This window comes from Numida meleagris, chromosome 5 (genome assembly GCF_002078875.1).
Source record: "Numida meleagris isolate 19003 breed g44 Domestic line chromosome 5, NumMel1.0, whole genome shotgun sequence".
Lineage (NCBI taxonomy): Eukaryota > Metazoa > Chordata > Aves > Galliformes > Numididae > Numida > Numida meleagris.
Window position 1 is genome coordinate 51,519,417 of NC_034413.1, and position 18,091 is coordinate 51,537,507.

At 38.5% G+C, this 18,091-nt stretch overlaps 1 protein-coding gene across 6 annotated transcripts in view; it reads right to left on the minus strand.

Moving 5' to 3' along the window:
* The window catches only part of RAPGEF4 (Rap guanine nucleotide exchange factor 4), a 151,588-nt gene that overhangs the window by 68,752 nt on the left and 64,745 nt on the right, over positions 1–18,091 (minus strand). For 5 of the 6 annotated variants that reach the window (XR_002439452.1, XM_021399330.1, XM_021399333.1 and 2 more), the window contains 2 exons: positions 12,777–12,849; positions 11,673–11,737 (listed from right to left, as the gene is read on the minus strand). Coding sequence is in view for 5 of the 6 variants with exons in the window: in XM_021399330.1 (XP_021255005.1) it covers positions 11,673–11,737; positions 12,777–12,849 (138 nt within the window). In the remaining variant the exon portion in view is untranslated. Of the gene's footprint in view, positions 1–2,041; positions 2,194–2,789; positions 3,580–11,672; positions 11,738–12,776; positions 12,850–18,091 lie in introns of those variants that run through there. The other variant, XM_021399334.1, reaches the window with a different exon arrangement.

The following is an 18,091-nucleotide window of genomic DNA, read 5'->3' on the forward strand; positions in this document are numbered from 1 at the left end:
TCCTCCCACCTTCCTACAGAGCTTGCAACTGCCCAACTTGCTGCCATTTAAATCAACCCATTTGCATTTGTTTTTATTATTTTGAACTTCAGGTCATCTTCCTCAGTAACTAGTTGGGCTCAGACACTTGTAAGTATAATCTGAGCATCTTCTGTTGCTAACTGGATCTCTATTGCAACGGGGGAAAAAAAAAAAAGAGCAAAAAAAAAAAAAGCTCCAGAAATGCTCACAGAACACTAGAATAACTAATTCAGGACTGATAAAGAGTAGTGAAATTACTCTACCTGATGTTGTACCTAGCTAGCCAGATCTCTTTACAACCCAATTCACCACAGTATGTTTCTGAAAGAAATGACCTCTTTTTACCTCTCTCAGTATGTAGCCCAAGTTCTGTAAATTCTGTGATGTCTGGCTTTTAGGGATATCACAGAACCAACCCTGTCCTTGTGAAATGGAAAGGGACCTGTTGTACGTATTTTGTAATTTATCCCCTTTCTCCTATTTCTGCTTAATAGTGGTGTTAATTTTCACATTAGTACTAAAAATATTACTTCATTCAACTGAAATTCTGTCCCTGTCATCTCTCAACTGCTCACCTCCTTTTTAAACATAATCTCCAAATCTTCTTTGGCTTAACTGACTCTTCAGCGGAAACCTCTGTGGGCTGTATAAAAGGTAACTACGACTGCATTAAGTAAAGTAAATCATAGCATGAAGATGAACAGTTAATGCTTACTGCTACAGAGAAGTTTAATTACTGTAATCCAAACCAGCTTAGAGACACTGATCACCAGAGAACTCACAGCTGACTTGTTTGTCTAAAATACCAAATGTTTCTGTAAAAATGTAGGAATCTTCAGCTTCTCCATTACAGTCAGTCTAAGAGACTATCTTGGGGAAAGGGTAGTACATTCTCCCCGGAAGAATTTCTGGAACAGTAAAGGCCAGTAAGTATTGTTGCAGATCGCCATGTATCTGTAGAGCCACAAGGTCACATAGCACTTCCCAGGCAGCAGTCCATGCTCTCTACCCCAAACTTCACATCAGAAAAGCCAAACAAAAGGCAGTCTTTCAAGAATACTGACTGTAACACTGCAGAAACCGAACAGATGGAGTAGCATTTAGGTAGCCTCCTGGTTTCCTTCTCCCTCCTCACTTCCCAGCTTGGACCACTATCCCAGGAAGATGCGAGAGCCACTCTGCTAGATAGAGAAGTCCAGGACCACTGTGGAGCAGTGGCTGTACGTTTACAGCAGAAGAAATGTGACAAAACTTATTTTTACAGTTTTGTCCAGGTGTTTTTTTGCAGCATTCCCCTGGAACCTGCAGAAGCTAACTACCATTTGGTGAGTGTGAGCTGAACTGGGTGTTTAAGGGCAGGAGACAGAAGGGAAGAAAAAAAAGGAGGAAGGGTGAGTCTGCTTTATCTTGTGGACTCCTAGAGTTTTGCCAGGCAAGATGAGGAACCCTGTGCAGCTAGCTACAAAAAGCTTTTCCTGGGCCTATTTCCCAGACTCATTTGGAACAGGTGCCAGAACCCAGCAGTCAGCAGACCACAGTCCCTAATCTAGGCTGTCTCTGAACACAATTAAGACAACCCAAGAGGAGGGAGGGAGAGAGGAACAACTGTTTCTGCATGAGTATTACAGCCGTAACAGGAATACATCATACAAATCTGTATTTAGGCACTCGAGATGGAAATCATACAGACTCATGGGTAACTTTGCAGTGAACTGCAACAGCACTGCAAGCAGGCCTGATGAAAAGTTGCCCAGTCTGCTGCTCCTCTGCCCCTCCAGCAGCTGAAGAGGGCTGCAGAGGGACCAGGTTTTGGCCAGAGCGATTCTCACAGCCCACAGCTGACAGGCCCAGCAATGCTTTGTGCAGAGGTTAGATATTTAAGGCCCCAGATAGTTCACAGCAATCTGAAGCGAGACTGCTGTGTTCCACCCCTGGTCAGGAAGCTAAATTTCAGCTAGAAGAGCAGAAAATTAAGTTCAGAAAAAAGGTTAATGTGCTTCTGACAGTTCTGCTCCCTTACCATAGCGTCTGCTCCCACCATGGCCTACTGCCAGTCACCCATTTCTGCCTCCTTGCCTGGGGACACTGCTGGCACCTGTGGAGCTCTCAGGTGGACTGGGTCAGTCAATGGGTTCAGGTGAGAAGTGACCAGCTGAGCCACTGTGCAAAATGCTACAAAGGAAGAGTGTGGCATGAGAGAAGATCTTCAGATTCAGGCATTTGAAGTCAGTGACCTTAAACAGTAAGAGTGAACAAAGCAGTACTGAGAAGTTTACAAAGACAACCATAATGTTCCCCCATTAAGTTACTGGCTCCTTCTCCATCCAGCTTATATTTAAGGTTATTATACAAATTGTTTATATGTGCTCATTTCCTAAGATGAAAATAAATGTGACTGGGTAACCCTAATTAGCAGCAGTGTAATAACTCGTAATGGAAGTATGCTTTTTTTTTCCTCCTCATTTTTACTTTGGAACCTAAATTATGTATTCATTTCTCTGCTAGCCAACTCAGCAACATGTATTTGTATTTCCTCACTAACTGGGATCTTTAATTTTAAGACAGCTGCATCACTGATGATAAAGCATGCAGAGATCAAACGTTCACACTCTTGTGCCAAGCTTTCTTCCAGAAGGAAATTTACAAAAAGAATAAATAACGAAAAATCATAAATCTTTAAATACCCAAACAGCACTTGCCCCTAACATCGCTGGAAATATTGATCCAATTACATTTTTGGTCCTTTTGTAGCTATTTGACATTTTTACCTCAGCTTTTCTCATTCCAAATGGCTGTAACTGAGCACCACAGACAAACATGAGTTTTGGTGGTGTTGTCAGTACAGGAGGTTCCTGGCTCACATCTAGGCAACACTAAGAGAAAAACAAAAGTCACTAGACAGCTTGCTTTTCCACACTATTTATTAACCTCTCAAATTTTTGTCATCTGTACATAACTAAAAAAAAAAAGATGTTGCTAAGTCATCAGACACATTGATTACTTCAGAACTATATTTGACTTTGTGGAATACCAATTTCCTGCATGCACTGTAGGACAAGAAGTCAAAGTGCTCTCTGAGAAATGATATGAATAACTAAATGGAATCTGATTTTAAGACCTCTGATCTAATTCTTCTGCCAAACTTGAAAAAATAATTATAAGATTCAAAAAATTCATTTTGCTGTTACAAATATAAGTGCCAAATGCTACTTGTATACGCTTGACTTGCCTGAAGACATGAACCTTGAAAAGGACCATCTTTCTTTTTTTTCCTTTAAGTGTAATTACCCACTCTTTCTGCCTTTCAACTGCAAGAAATAAATGGAGCATATGTGCATGTTTTTATGGGTTGGGACAGAATCACACAAAAGACACAGCCAAAGAGCAAGAGTCATCAAATGTGACTCCACAATACATATTGTCAGACTGCCCTTGCCAGCACTGGCAGGTAAAGCAATATGCTACATTCATGCACACAACAGGAAGTAAGAGTGATTTTCATATCTAAATAACTTTCCACGGCTACTTCACAATAATGAGTGTTCTACAATTTCTAGCATCTTCTAGGAATTTCTTATTTTTCTCTTATCCATTTTATTTTATTTATCTAAACTATGATGATACTTATTCAATTAGGCAACAGTGGAAAAATGTACTTTCTTCCCACAAAGGGGAAATATCTCTGCATCCAAATTGCCTTCCTCACATAGCCACAAACACTTATGTAATCCAGTTCTGAGGATTTTACTCAGGGAGGAGTCAAGTACTTGCCTACTGCTCTTACTCAGCACTCCTACCCTAACAAGTGGAAATTGTGAGGTAGATTCCTTTCAAGTAACAAAATTAATAAAGAAATATGTATCACTTAGTTTTTCGTTTGTCTGTTGATTTCCAGACTTCTTCCTCCCACTCCCATTGTCTCCTAGGAAGATCACATCAAGGACTGATCACAGAAGAAAAGAAAATCAGAAAAAAAAAATCAGTTAAAACATAGGTACATGTGTAAGTCGTATGCCTTACAAGCTTCTGAGGAAATCAGCACCTTCCTGACAGTCAGTCCATCTTTTCTGTGACTGCAAGCTGTTTGGAGCAAAGGCCTTTTGTATCATAGCAGCCAGTACAAATGAGAATTACATGGGATTAGGATACATACAAATTGTTACAAAGACTGACATAAAAAACAAACAATAAAAGGAGTAAGAGCACCAATGTAACAATTGCTTGAGGAGACTCTTGGCTCAGACAAATGCTGAGGAAATCTTACACATTATGCACTTCTCAGATATAGAAGTCATGGAAGTAAAAACTTGCATTGTTTAGCTATGTTAGTTTAGTAAATTGATTGTTCTGTTGGAGATGGAAGGTCTCTCTCTCTCCCCGCCCCTCATTCTTCATCTTTTCACTTCTTCCTCACAATAAAACTCACAGTATCCTCATCTGCGTCTTTTGGGTAGCTTCACAATGCCTCAGAAAGCTCATGCAACATTTACATAAGGATACAGGCACATTCTTCCAAGTTTAGTTTGCTATTCCTGAGAAATGGCCAATGGTTGTTCCAGAGATATTTTGCAATTGGGATAGAAATGCGATACACTGTCTTCAGTGCTCACAACACAACTGAACTGTGCTATCAGGTATTCATGATTTTTCCCATTATTTTTTCTCAAGATAAATGTGGCCATTTGCTTATATTTTAAAATTTAAATATACCTAGATACATTTTATCCCAGTCCAGTGTTGCAAACCATTCTTACAAAATGAGATCAAAATTCAAAATAAAACTATTTCTTTAGGATCTGTAGATTGCAAAATACTACCCTTGGCTGTAAAAGGTCTCATCTGCCAAGAGAAGTCTTGCCTCTATCTCTTACCAATCTCACTATCATTGTAGAATACTACATTCCTAGTGATGTCCTGAGAGTCACAACAGTGAAAAGTCCTCATTTCAGAAGAAGGGATCCTATTTTTTTCTTTCAAATTCATGGAAGGGCTTCAAGGAACGGGGATCCTTGAACTGGATCAAGTATGTTAAGAAATGAAATAAAGTTATTCTGACATGTACGCTGGTAATATGCAGCAATTTCAACCAAGGATTCTGGTTTTTTGTTTGTTTTTCCCTCTACAACATTATTCCTTCTGGTATTACAATAGATCAAAGGAGAATCACTGATCAAAACTGCAAGTTCCATTTTGGGACTACTCTGGCTAGCTCTCTTGGTCAGACTGAAGTTTGGTTATATGATTAGCTACAGCAGAATAAGCCGTTTCCAACAGAAACCACTGTTATGGTCTCCAGAATTCAGGAGACACAATGAAATCATGGATCACAGATATATTACAGATCATCAGACAGCTGAATTGGATAAAAGAAGATGAAGCAGTGCAAGCATTTCTTTGAGGCACTGATGTTCATATTGGTGTTTGGAAGAAAGGCCTACAGCTGTACATCATCTGCACATGGCTATAACTGGACACAGTGATGCCCCAAACCTTCCCTGATGGTTCTGCAAAAATTTATCTTATGCAAGATAAATTTTTACTCTACTTACTTTTGCAGACCAGCAGCCCTACTAACAATTTTGTTTACATTAAAGAGCTCTGATGACATACAGACCTTCACATTTTTCATGATGAAGTTCATCACTAACATATAAAAAATTAATTTTTCACAGACTCCTACTCATATCACACTTCTGTCTTTGTTATCTCTCCTGCCATATGCTGTCACTATGTGACTCATTGCCAGGAACTATATGCACAGCCTCTGCACTAGCCAAATTGTTACAGGCTGTGATGATGACTGAACCCTAAGCACCTCTACTCAATGCAAAATGAAGAACAGACCTCTAAGCATATTACTTTCACATAAAAGTAACCAGTAGTTAGGACTGCATGAAGACGTTACTTAGAAATAGTTGCACACAGTGCCTTTACGCAACCACTTTAGAACAGAAAAGGAAAGGGAACTATTTTTTTTTTTTAATCTTGTGCTATCATTGTATAGGACAATAGACTCTGGCATGGAACACAGGCCAGGTTAGGAATTAATGCACACTTGTCACTGGACAGTTATATAAAACATCCACACAGAAAACAACTCTGTTACAACAGGTTTCATGTGAATGTTGGAGAGGGTGCCACTTCCAAACAAATATCTTGTCATTCCATCTACAAACTCGCTAAAACACTGCCAGCTTTTCTGTTTTCTCTTTCTTTATTCAGCCTTGTAGGCTCAGAATTTCATGAGCATGTGAAACATTTCCCTTAGTTCTCCTAATGGTCTATCAAATTCCACATTTTTTAGTCTACTGAATATGTTAAAAGATCAGCTTTCTCCTTGGTCATCTGGGAAAAGAAAATTGAACTATAGGGAAATCAAAAGTGAAATTATTGTGTTTATTGCTAGAGTAGGTAATTTGGTGGGTGAACATGATTATTACTTGTATCTTGCATGGGCTCTTCAAGGATGCATCTAGTGAATTGTAATGTCATCTTCACAAACAACACACTTCAAAATGCCCAGAGATATAGTTAAGTGCTTGAAAACTGAAATAAGAGAATATTCATTTGCTTGGTAATGTTGAAAATATCACTATTATGGGAATTAACACTTAGATTACGTCCTTCTCTGTCAACGGAAAGATCTCTTAAATATGGTTTTATTAAAAAGTTGGAGTTGATAAAATAGCAAATCATGTTTTCACAATCATTCCAATTATTTTAATGCATAACAATCAGAATGGCATCTAAGCCTTATAGAAACTTCAGTAAAGAAAACTGATCTACATTTTTTGACGTCAAAATTAATCAGGGAAGAAGATGGATAAAAGGTGACTTTCAGATGAGTTCCTGCACATCCTACAGAAGGTTTGCTTTATAAAATATCTTCAAACCACTTTCAATGAGCTTCCAGTCTAGAGGATTTGAAGTGATTACATCAAAAATATAAAGGAGACTTTCCAATCTGTAAGCTTAACAAACTTGATTTGTGTGTTTTCTGAATATCACTTCGTTCACTAGAGGGAGCTCCTGCAACTCTTTATCACAATACAAACCTAAAGACAATACGAGGAAGATAACAGAAACAAAACATAAGAGAATTCAGGAAAAAAATATACATATATTCCTCACTTGAGATCAAGACTAAGTTGTGTTAATTCATACAATTAATCTCCTTACATCTTGTGTTTAATATGCCTTCTTCAGTATAAGGGATATGAAGAAGCACTTTCCTCCTTTAAGGATGTAGGCTTTAACACAAAGGGTACAAATGTATGCAGCTTATTTATTTATTTATTCAAAGCAATAATAGAGATTAAGTTGTACAAAAAGAAAACTAGCATGATTTTTTGAGGTGAGATGTTGTTTTAATTGAATGTGCCAGAGGAAAAAATGTATATGAGTAGGTTATCAAAGCCTGTACCATAATAAACATGAAGAAATGAAGTCCGCACCATAACAAACACGGATAAGAGGACTTCATTAACGCTGCTCAGTCAGCCTTCACTCTTGAAGCTCTGCTTTCAAGCACTTGAGTTTTCAGCCTTCCTTTCATGCAGGTTTTTTTTTTGAAGGGTTTTTTTTTTTTTTTTTTTTTGGTGCATGTGTAGTTTCTTGAGGATTTGGGGGCTCTTTTAGCAAACTGCACTATGGAGAAAAGAACTGCACATTACAGAAAAGAATATAAAACTTCAGCTGGGAGTATTAGCATGGTTAGAACTTTCTGACTATCAACTACTTGAATAAATAGAATAATTAGCATTAATCACAGAGTTCTATTCTTTTTGTGAATTGTTCCCATCTTCTCTTAGGCAGAGTTTACAAAGGAGTTTTAGACATTTTCTGACAGCAGAAAAACTCACTCAGCTCCAAGCCCCACAGCAGAGTGAAGATTCATGCTCTCAATGGGGCTGTCCTCTGTTCTTACCCACATTCATTCCTGTGTCTCCGCAGCTCTGTTCTGCAACATGCTGTTCTCTACTTTAAAACCATCACATATCTCATGTCTTCAGAGAAGAATGGGCTATTTCACCACTCCTTTCCTAGTTGGGCACCAGTAGAGGGTGTAAAAGCACAGGGGAGACAAGGATCATTTTCAGTTACAGTCTCTGGCTGTAACTCAAAATGTTACTCCAGCAACTAGAACCAGCCACTGCAACACAAAACATACTGTTAAGCATCCACACAGTAATGCCCAGGCAGCACACAACCAAAGCGGTAGTTTGGGAATTCTAGACGCAGTGCACAAAGCCTGCGTGGAAAAACTAGCGGTTAACTTCTATATGCCCCTAATGAGCCTGTTTCAAATTATGCTTTTCATAGTGTAACAAGATGGCTTATTTTGTAGAGAGTCTCCGATAGCACTACTTCCTGCCAGAACAAGCCCTAAATGCAAAGCTCCTAGTCCACAGTACAGGATTGTCAGAGTATCAATGGGAAAAGCTATTTAACCTGTGGTAAGCATTTTCCCCCAACCTCAATGTCAGTGAGGTTTGATATATTTCAACTTAAAAATCAGCCAGAGCAAACTCTCAGCATGAAAAATTCAGCCTAAGCAGTGAGAAACTGGCCAAATTGTAAAAACAAGATCTTGTAGTAGGAACCACCATGCAACCCTGCTGCCAGCTCTGCTGGTAATATATGGAGACAGAACCACTACCTATTCTGTCTGCACACTGGAGCCCGACCTCCCCTGTCTTCTAAGTACTCTTCTGTATTTTTTCCAAAAATGTATTTGAAATTATTATTGATTTTGTCATTTTGGCTTTATGGTTATAATCACCTAGCAGATCCAGTTACATCCAGATCAATTCAAACAGAAGGTTCAAAAACTGGAGCTAGTGAGACCATTGCACTGATATCAGACTGACTAGTTAAAAAGACAGATGCTGTGTTATTTTCCCTTATGTAAGATGGCTTAAATTTGATTTTGTTTCAATTTCTCAAAATATAACCGAAGACCGTAACATATTCTGTATCAGTATTTCATGCTCAATTTAACTGCTACATTGTATTAAATGATGCTCAATAATGTAATCCTAAATGCAAATGACTTCTTGTTTGGTGTACGAAAATCTCCCTGCTGTCTTCTCCAAACAGAATTTTTTTAATAGATTTTAATGAACTAGGAAAACCAAACATCCCCATATGGTGAGAAAATTTCAAGGCATACATTAAAAGAAAAATCGTGTGTTATTCATCAAAAAAGTAAGAGATGTGATAAGAGAAAAAAATTAAGCTATGAAGATGAAACCCAAATAATTAGCAAATATGGAAAATAAACTATTACAGTCCTTGAAAATGGCTCAGCACAAGCTAAAACAGAAAAACATGCATTTCCTACATCAAGAGTGGAATATATTTAATTTTATTTGAAGGAAATTATTTGTAGATATTAATTTCCCTGCAAAACTAAACCAAACAGATATAAATGTATCATTATGATTAGAACTACTGAAGAAATGATGTCATCTCCTTCTAAGTGTGTAACATTTTCTTGCCACATGAAAGACCTTGAGAAACTTTCTCTGAATTTCAGAAAGTTCCTCGCTCAGTCTTCATCAGGCCATTATGGAGCAGCTTGCAGGCCTCACCGTTTGCCGCCAGCCCTACAAGGCATAATTCTAGCAATAATAAGATAAAGTAATTCAAAGACATTCTGCAAACACTACCCTTTCCCTGGATGAATGCCTGTCCCTGAAGCATCAGCAATTTCTGCAGCCATATATCACAGTGAAATATACAAAATATATGAAACATACGAATACAGACTGTCTTCTGGTAGCCTGTTGCTTTGTATTTCAAATAGCTGGCAACATTTCTGGGAATTTGGCCCTGCAATCATAATATTTCTCTGATCATTCAAAACCGACAGCAGGACATGAAGATCTATATGTGTAATACTGTAACAGTTGTACTGTTTTAAACTGCAGGAAAAGCTTGCATGCAGCAAATAAAATACTGAGTATTTACTTCAGTTGCACTTACTTTTCATTTAACACAATTACAGAGAACTGTGGACATACGGCAAAGACACAGAACTAGGATTCATGAACTATTTCTATGCTGTGTAGGTACTACCACATTTGTCATGGGACTGTCTGAGCACCTTCAGGATAAAATAAGGTGACAAGCATCTGTCATGTATTTACTCCTTCAGCTTCTCTCCACTGAAACGTCTACAGAGCGTGGGAGAGAGAAGGATGGCTGTTTTATGTGTCTTGGAAGAGAAGTTAATACAGTTTGCTAATGACCTTATTCCTGTAAAAGTCATTGAACAGTTTAAGCCTGCCCCAGTCAAGTTCTGTCTCCAACACAACTGAACATTACTTGGTGCATGAAGAGTCCACTTCTGCTAGAAAAGCACAGCTATCAGCAGCAATGTTAATCACAATATTTTGCTCAGTTACTAAAATACTTTGGACCTGAAAGTGCATATGCTCCTTTGCTAAGTATTCCTGCCCATTACTGGTGGAATATTACATACTAGGAAAGACCGGGATGTTTTTAACTTGTTACCTCTACCTGCTTCAGAAAACAAAGCATCTTTCCATTTGGATTCTACACCTGATGCTTTTGTTGAGAGGTCTTAACTCTTAAGTGCACCCTTGCAAGTGCTTCTCTATGACACTGGCATTTCAAATCTTTGTAAGATGCTTACAGAATAATAGATTCAAACGTATCTATGAATTATTACTGAGAGCATGGAAAAATGTTTATTTTCATAAAGGATAGGCTTGTATCAGGAAGTGGTACAGCATTAGTGAATTAGACTAGAAAAAGGAACAGCATACTGTTACATTTGTACATTTATTAAAGGCTAAATGTGACAATTAAGAAAGGTCAGTACCTCGAGGAAGCAGAACAGACAGACAGAGAGGTGGAAGTAGTTATCTTCACATTAGGGAAACACACTAAAATATTCATTGTCTTTATCTGCTGTCAAGAGATGTTTTTTATGTCACAAAAAATCCTACCTTTTAAAGATATCACACAAATGCATCCAGTTAAACTTCTTTATCCAGAAAGGAGGCATACAAGGAACTGTGCATTACTATAACTTTTCTACTCTATTAAAAAAAAAATCCTAAAACTTTAGAAACTTCACAGCAATGTCCAATACTATTTCTTCCCACTACCATAATTATTTAATGCCAGCATAGTAATATTCATGAGTTCTTCCACAGGAGTCCTGACCTGGTGAGACCAAAGGCACAAAACTGTGTACAAAGGGGAACTGGGAAGTACAGCTGCTCTCTGAACACAGCAGAAGATTCAGCCTGTGCAAAGGGCTAGAACAACGCCCATGCATCAGTTAAGATGCAGTATAGCCTTAAAACAGAACTTAACTAAGAATTTTATGATTGACCGGCTATGTTCTGGTCTTATCACAGGAACGTCTTTCTTCCTTGCCGTCACCATCTACGTTCCTTACAGAGAGATGATAATCAGAATGTGACACAAACTTTGACATAAGCTCACTTCGCTTTCTGCAGTTCATAATACAGTGTCCAAAACATCCTTTTAAGTTGTATATTGTAATCATGTGCATCAGCCATATGCTTTGCGTTTTTACCTTGGTCTTCTCAATTCAATGCCATTACCAAAAAGCCTCCCATCAAAATCCAAAGGCAAAAATAAGAGTGGTTTACCTTATTACAATTTTTAGAAACCTGGCAAAGGGCACCGCTTGACATACCGTCCTTATCTGGCATTCCTGAAAAAAAGAATACAAGGAATAAATACTGTATATTCTTTATGTAACAGAAGAGATATTTATTAATGGAATAAGGAATTGGACATTTTTAATACTTTGATAACATACATATTCATCAATGATTTTTAAATGCAAAACATCTATTCAGGCAAAATTTTTCCATTAGGAACGCAAAAAAAACCAAAAAGTTGGCTTCTGAACATACTTGTTTGCTAGAAATTGTACTTGCTTACAACTTACTATCTGAAGTACATATATCGGCATTAGTTATATTTTTTCATTTAACGTTATCTGCGTTTTAATATCTAGAAGTCAGATGTGGCATTGTGTTTGTACTATCTAGGACAGTTATGCTACATTGTACAATATACTGATCACAAAACTTATTGTCCAAAATTTACTGATGTGAGTGCAGGCCATCAGATATACTCCTTGTTGGCAACTAAATAATCCTCTGGCAACTCAGTGAAAGTACCTTGATTTACAGAAGTGGTGCATGCCAAAGGATGCCCTTTTATTCATGTCCACACCATTATCTCACAGTCTCACAGATTCTCATGAGGCAAAACCAGACCAAAACTTATGTACCTGTGTAACTAAGTTCAGACAGCAGCATGTCTGCTGCAGGCTATATATCCAAACACTAACCCAGGTTACCATACAAACAAGTTGCGTAGCCTACCATAACTAGAAAATAATAATAAAGAGTCAGTCAGTCTTGTAAAATTTATTTTAATAGCAGGACTCATGGCTGCATTCCATAGAATTCATGTAGCATCTACAACTAGTTAAATGCTATGTGACGTAATACAATCAGCATACAGATTTGTGCACAGTTCTGTATGCAGCTGTATACGGCTAGGAATGCAATCAAGCAAGTTCCAAACTATTTTCTCCTATGTGGAACAGGAATATATTTGTAATACTGAATTGAATTTAACATTTAAATTCTCACGTCCCAAAACAGAGGACTTTCATCAACCTTTTTCTTCTTCCCTCTAATTTCCATAACATTTGATTTCTATTTTTGCATACTTACTGTCATTGTTGGAGCCAGTTTCCATAACACCATAAGGAGGAGTGAGAAGTCCAGACATATACTGTCGGTATTTCTGAAAGACAGCAATGGCAAATTCAGTCAGTTACAGATGTATAAGTCAGTACAGATGTATAAGTACAGATGGATGCTGTAGTATGTACATCTGTGTGCCTGCTGCCTTGTGCTTCACATGCCCACAAGGAGTCTATGACTGAGACAGTCAGACATGTCTTTACTCTTAGTGCCACAAGGCTAGCATTCTTGACTTGAGCACACTGCCTTTATTTTATCAAAAGTCGTGCTAAGAGAGTTCCCTCCTAGATTTCCCCAAAGCATGACTTGGAGGGTTCTAATAATATTGTCCTTAGTTGTGTGATTTCCCTTACAGGCTGCTTTAAAGCTTGTTTGAAATAACCCTGCTCTGCTAAACTTAAGCTAGAAAGCTACTTCATCGTAAGGATGGAGACAAAGTTGTGAAATAAGAATTTATAAGACTCATGTACCACTACAGTTCTGGCAGATTTGAAACAGGCAGGATTTATTGCTAAGACTCCAAGCATTTAATTCTAACACATTAGGCAAGCAAAAAATTGGTTTTCAAAACTGTATATCCACACAAACTGTACTATCAATATCTATCAAATAAAATTTTTTAACTGTAAAAACAGTGCCCTTTGTACAACCGTAAGCTACATAATTGTAACTGATGTCAGTAATTGATACTTTATTCCAGTGAATGTCAGTGACATGATGAATAAGGTTCACAGCTCTATCTGGGCCTTAAGAAATTCACAAGTTAAAATATAACACCAAGGGAAAAAAACTTCCTATTGTCACATACAAACCATTCAATGAATAAGTGAGACATTTTTGTTTTCAATCATGTTGCACTACTGTCATAGCTAAGGATAAACAATTATAATTCCCTTTTTTGGAACAGCCACAGAGCAAGCTTGTGCAACAGGGATGCTACTGATCAGCATAAACAAAACGTATCATGTGGTCCATAGGGTGTGCAGTGAGCTGAACGTGAACAGTCAGTTGAAATACATGTACGTTTCAAGTAAGCACGCATAATAATTGAGTTAGAATGCTTTCCTGATAGACCTATTTTAATGAAAAAGATTTATCCTTCGCATTGTGGAGCTGTTGGGATGTACGTATTCACTTTCTAAATGTTGTCTGCTAGAGTTTAACAGATGCTTGAATAATTCTTCTAACAATGTTTTTTCCTAGAGATGCATACGAAAATCTCATCTGTACTAGCACTGAAGAATGAATGTCCTGCATTCTAAATAATAACAAAAGCTACAAAGATTACATTAATCTTAATAATCCAATCCTATTTTTAGACACACGATTACATCCTAAAGCTTAGTAACATATTATTTAAATCTCAAACATAACCCAGCAGAAAACTCATAGGAGTAAAATTATGTTTTATTCCAGGTCAGCCACACAAAACACAAACTATTTAATTTGAGGATAAAACTCTTTTCTTTCCCAAGCCATTCACTTCCCCATGTTCTGCTTCCAGTCCTATGCCTGAAACTCAGCAAGAGGAAGAACACAAGAAGTAATTATATTCTCAGTTCAATAAATAATCCATACATGTAAAACAAGTGAAAAATCTCATTTTGGTTGGCAAAATGAAAGAAAGGAAATCAGGCTATAAGGGGCTGAAATCACATTTTATTCATAGAGCAGATGCATCTTCTGTTCTATTTTTCTACTGAATTTGGTCTTGGAATTTGGTTTAGAAATGGAAAGCTGAAATGTTTCATTTGGAATAAGATAAAATAAAATCGTATACAACATTTGTTCTGTTCTTCCATTCAGATGATATTCAGTTGATTGTTTTATCCAAGATTGCATTTTTCCAGAAATTCATCATTAGTCCCCATTTAATGCACCTTGATAAGGAACTTGAATAGTAGGACAAGAGTAATTTTCTCTTTTTACTTCTCAAATGTAAGCACAAGTCTTACAGGTAGAATAAGCCAGAATTGCATATAACACTTCAAGAGGATAGAATCTCTTGATATTGAGACCAAATGTGCATAATTTCTGCTTAAAAGACAATTCCTCTAACTTTCTTGCATAATTGCCATGTACAACGTAAGTTGGGAAAAAAACACACAGTTGTTTGCCATGAAGCAGTGGTACCCAAAGGTATTTTAAGAAGCTGTCACTTTTCAGTTTTTGGAACACAGCGCAACAGAGAAAAAAAAAAACAAAAACACAACCAACATCATCTGTCTTTGGATGAAGGTCTGATTTTCACCAAATAGGCAGGGAAGACAGATGCAGTCTCGCACCCTGCTGTATTATCTTCTGCATTATTTACACTCATAGCATAAGCTTTAGGAACACTTGAAGATTTCTTGCTTATGGAGGTCCCTAACCACACTGAGCCCCAGTGGATGCTCAGGATGGCAAAGTCCACAAAGAACATAAGCAAAGGCTGCCAAGGACCTCCACCTCCATCTTCCACACCAAGGCTCTTATCTGTCCTGGGTAAGTCTACGTAGGAGGCTGAAAAGAGCAAGCACAGTGCAGTGCTGCCTGTGAGGGAAGTCAGGCAGCACTACCAGAAGAGGCTCCAGTTCAGGACATGCCCCCAGAAGGCTCAGTTGTTCAGACTCCTCCAGGGGACCTCAGTATAAATCAAACTACCTTCTATACCTAGGTACCTCGAGGGAAGGCTGACAGGGCTGCCTACACATGGACTCCATTAGATACCTTGGTGGGGTGAGGGCTGATATGGGAGGTACAATTTACACCCAAAATTTTGCCAGCTTATCAGCCAAGTTAAACGTCAAAGGACACTTGTCAAGAAGCATGGGAAATGCTGTTCACTGGGAAACATAAATATGCAAAGATTAAAATAACTGCATAAAGATTCACAGTATCAGACTGAGCTCTCTCGAAGCTGAGATAATGAGGAGAACAAAATATTGAGTGTGTAACGTCGAGGAGGGGAGGGGAAAAGTAAAATTCTTCTGGTAGATGACATTTTACATGATCCGGAAGATTAACAGACTATTTACAAAAGGCTTCCGAAAATGTATTCCACTGCTGGAGTGAACTCTATAAAGGCTTTCATTGTGGAAAACAAGAACAGCTATCATATAAGCTTGTTTATTATCAGAAGTCTCCAAGTTCTGTAAATCCAACATGACAGCAGGTTTTAGAACTACACTCAGTGACCTATTCACTCGGTCTTCAGATTTCTACCAATTTACAAACTCTATCACGCAATAGCTTAGAGATCATACACTTCCTGCATCTAATCTGACAGCACAAGTAATAAAGACCATATTTTTTCTTCCAGTTAGTGACTGTCCCACATCCACACAGTAGTAAAAATTAACATGACCTTTCCAGTCACTACTATAGCCTAAAGCACAGAAGAGCAGTGGCGAGAAGCAGTAGGGGATGGAAGGAAAGAAGGAAAGTAAGTAGAACACTTTCCTCACTGGGGAGGTGCTGGAGGTGAATTTTCATGCTAAGAGTTTTTAAAGGCACTTCTTGGTTAGCTGGTGATGAGTGTCAGCTGTTTTCATGACTTCACCAGATTTTCTCTACACCACAAAAGCACTGTGGTGAATTTTTTAATATGATAATGTTCAGAAAGGCCATTACTATAATTCCAGTGCAAGCTCTCTCTGAACCCCTTACACATTCTCCTACTGTACGCAAGGTGTATAAAACATCTTAGCAGTTAGTCTCTTCTGTTGCAAGTATTGAAGATCTAATCTCACTTTAAAAGAAAAGAAAGAGCAAAAGAAGATCTATACAATACAAACATTCCAAAACAAGCCAGGTAGATGTGAAGAAAATTGAGGTGTCTCTGTTCTCTTCCACGTGTTGCATAGCAAAGCATCAATATTAGCAGGAACAGCTCATAAATTTATGCCCACCTGGGCAAACTCCACACCAGATATGCTCCTAAGTCCAGCAGTCCTCTGGCCAGGAAGGAGTAACCAATGGTCTGCTCAGTAAGCACGTCGCTTATAAAGCACTAGGGAGTCAAGCCCAGCTTCTATAGGCTCCCCATGCCCAGGTGAACACAACTGGAAGTGACTGTCTTCTAAGACTGAAGAAGGTTATGCAGACCACAACACATACATAATCTTCTCTTTCTCCTTAACCTCTCCACTCTCAGCCTCAAAACACAATGCCACTATGCACTGAACTGTCCCACGGCCACTTAACATTGGGTAAATCCTCTTTTGAAGCTGCTAGATCAACGTAACCTCAAGACCCCGTATCATCAGGTGCACTCCTGCTAACTCCAACTCTGCCTACCACTGTCAGCACAGAAGATAAGGCCGAGTATGCATTACTTGCAGACTTGGCAGTGATACAAAATACATGGTAATTCATTTCAGTTCTAGAAATCTTAGTTCAAACATCAAGGTGACCTTTCCACACATTCTTCAAAATCTCATGTAACTATTTAATTAGATGCTGTTCCTTTGACTGCTACCCGAGTTCTGTAATCCTCTCCGCTATCTGCCAGAACTCCCGTTACTGTTCGTCTTAGGGGATATGAGCTGTAGCTATTCAGCATGGGCCAGCTTCTCTATTTTCTTTTAATAATAAATAATTGATCACTGATGCTCTCAGTACAGTTCTGTTCCTCCTCTGAGTTGGTTGTGCCAGTCATACCATTTTGGAAATAAATAACCTCCCTTATGAGCTCAGCATGGTGTCCTGTCTCTCCTTCCTCCAGAATAAGAAGAGATGTGAAAGAGCCCAAAAGATCTCTAGCTCCTCTTTTCACCTCCCAAAGCAAGCACAGATTTGCATCTCAAAGTCTAGATCTTTGCCTTTAGACCCGATGCTCCCGCCTCCAAAGATCACTCTTAACTGAAATAACTCAACTGAACTAACAGCCAGGTAAAATCTCAGGTAATCAGATCAAAGGAAAAAGGCTTGTATAGAAGTAGAAAACTGGCTGAAGAGTGTGACAGGGCTTTGGCAGCTTCTCAAACAAGAAACAACTAGACTGGCACAATGTGCTCCAAGTTCGGGCCACATGTAAGAATAGGTCTGGCCCCAGCTCCACATGAGGTCCATTTGTACTGAGAGAACTTGCAGAACTCAAGGCACCCTCTCAGGGCTGTAGCTCCAAACTCCTCATTGAGCCTCGCCTCCTCTTAAGGCGTGCTGCTGGCATCCTTGTCTCTGCCGTCCAGCAGGGTGGCTGCTGGAGATGGGTCTGCCTCACCTCTAGCAGGGGTAGTTGGTCATCCACCTCCTTCTGTATGCTAAGACGTGCTTCATGAGTAATGTCGCAGTTTGCATGC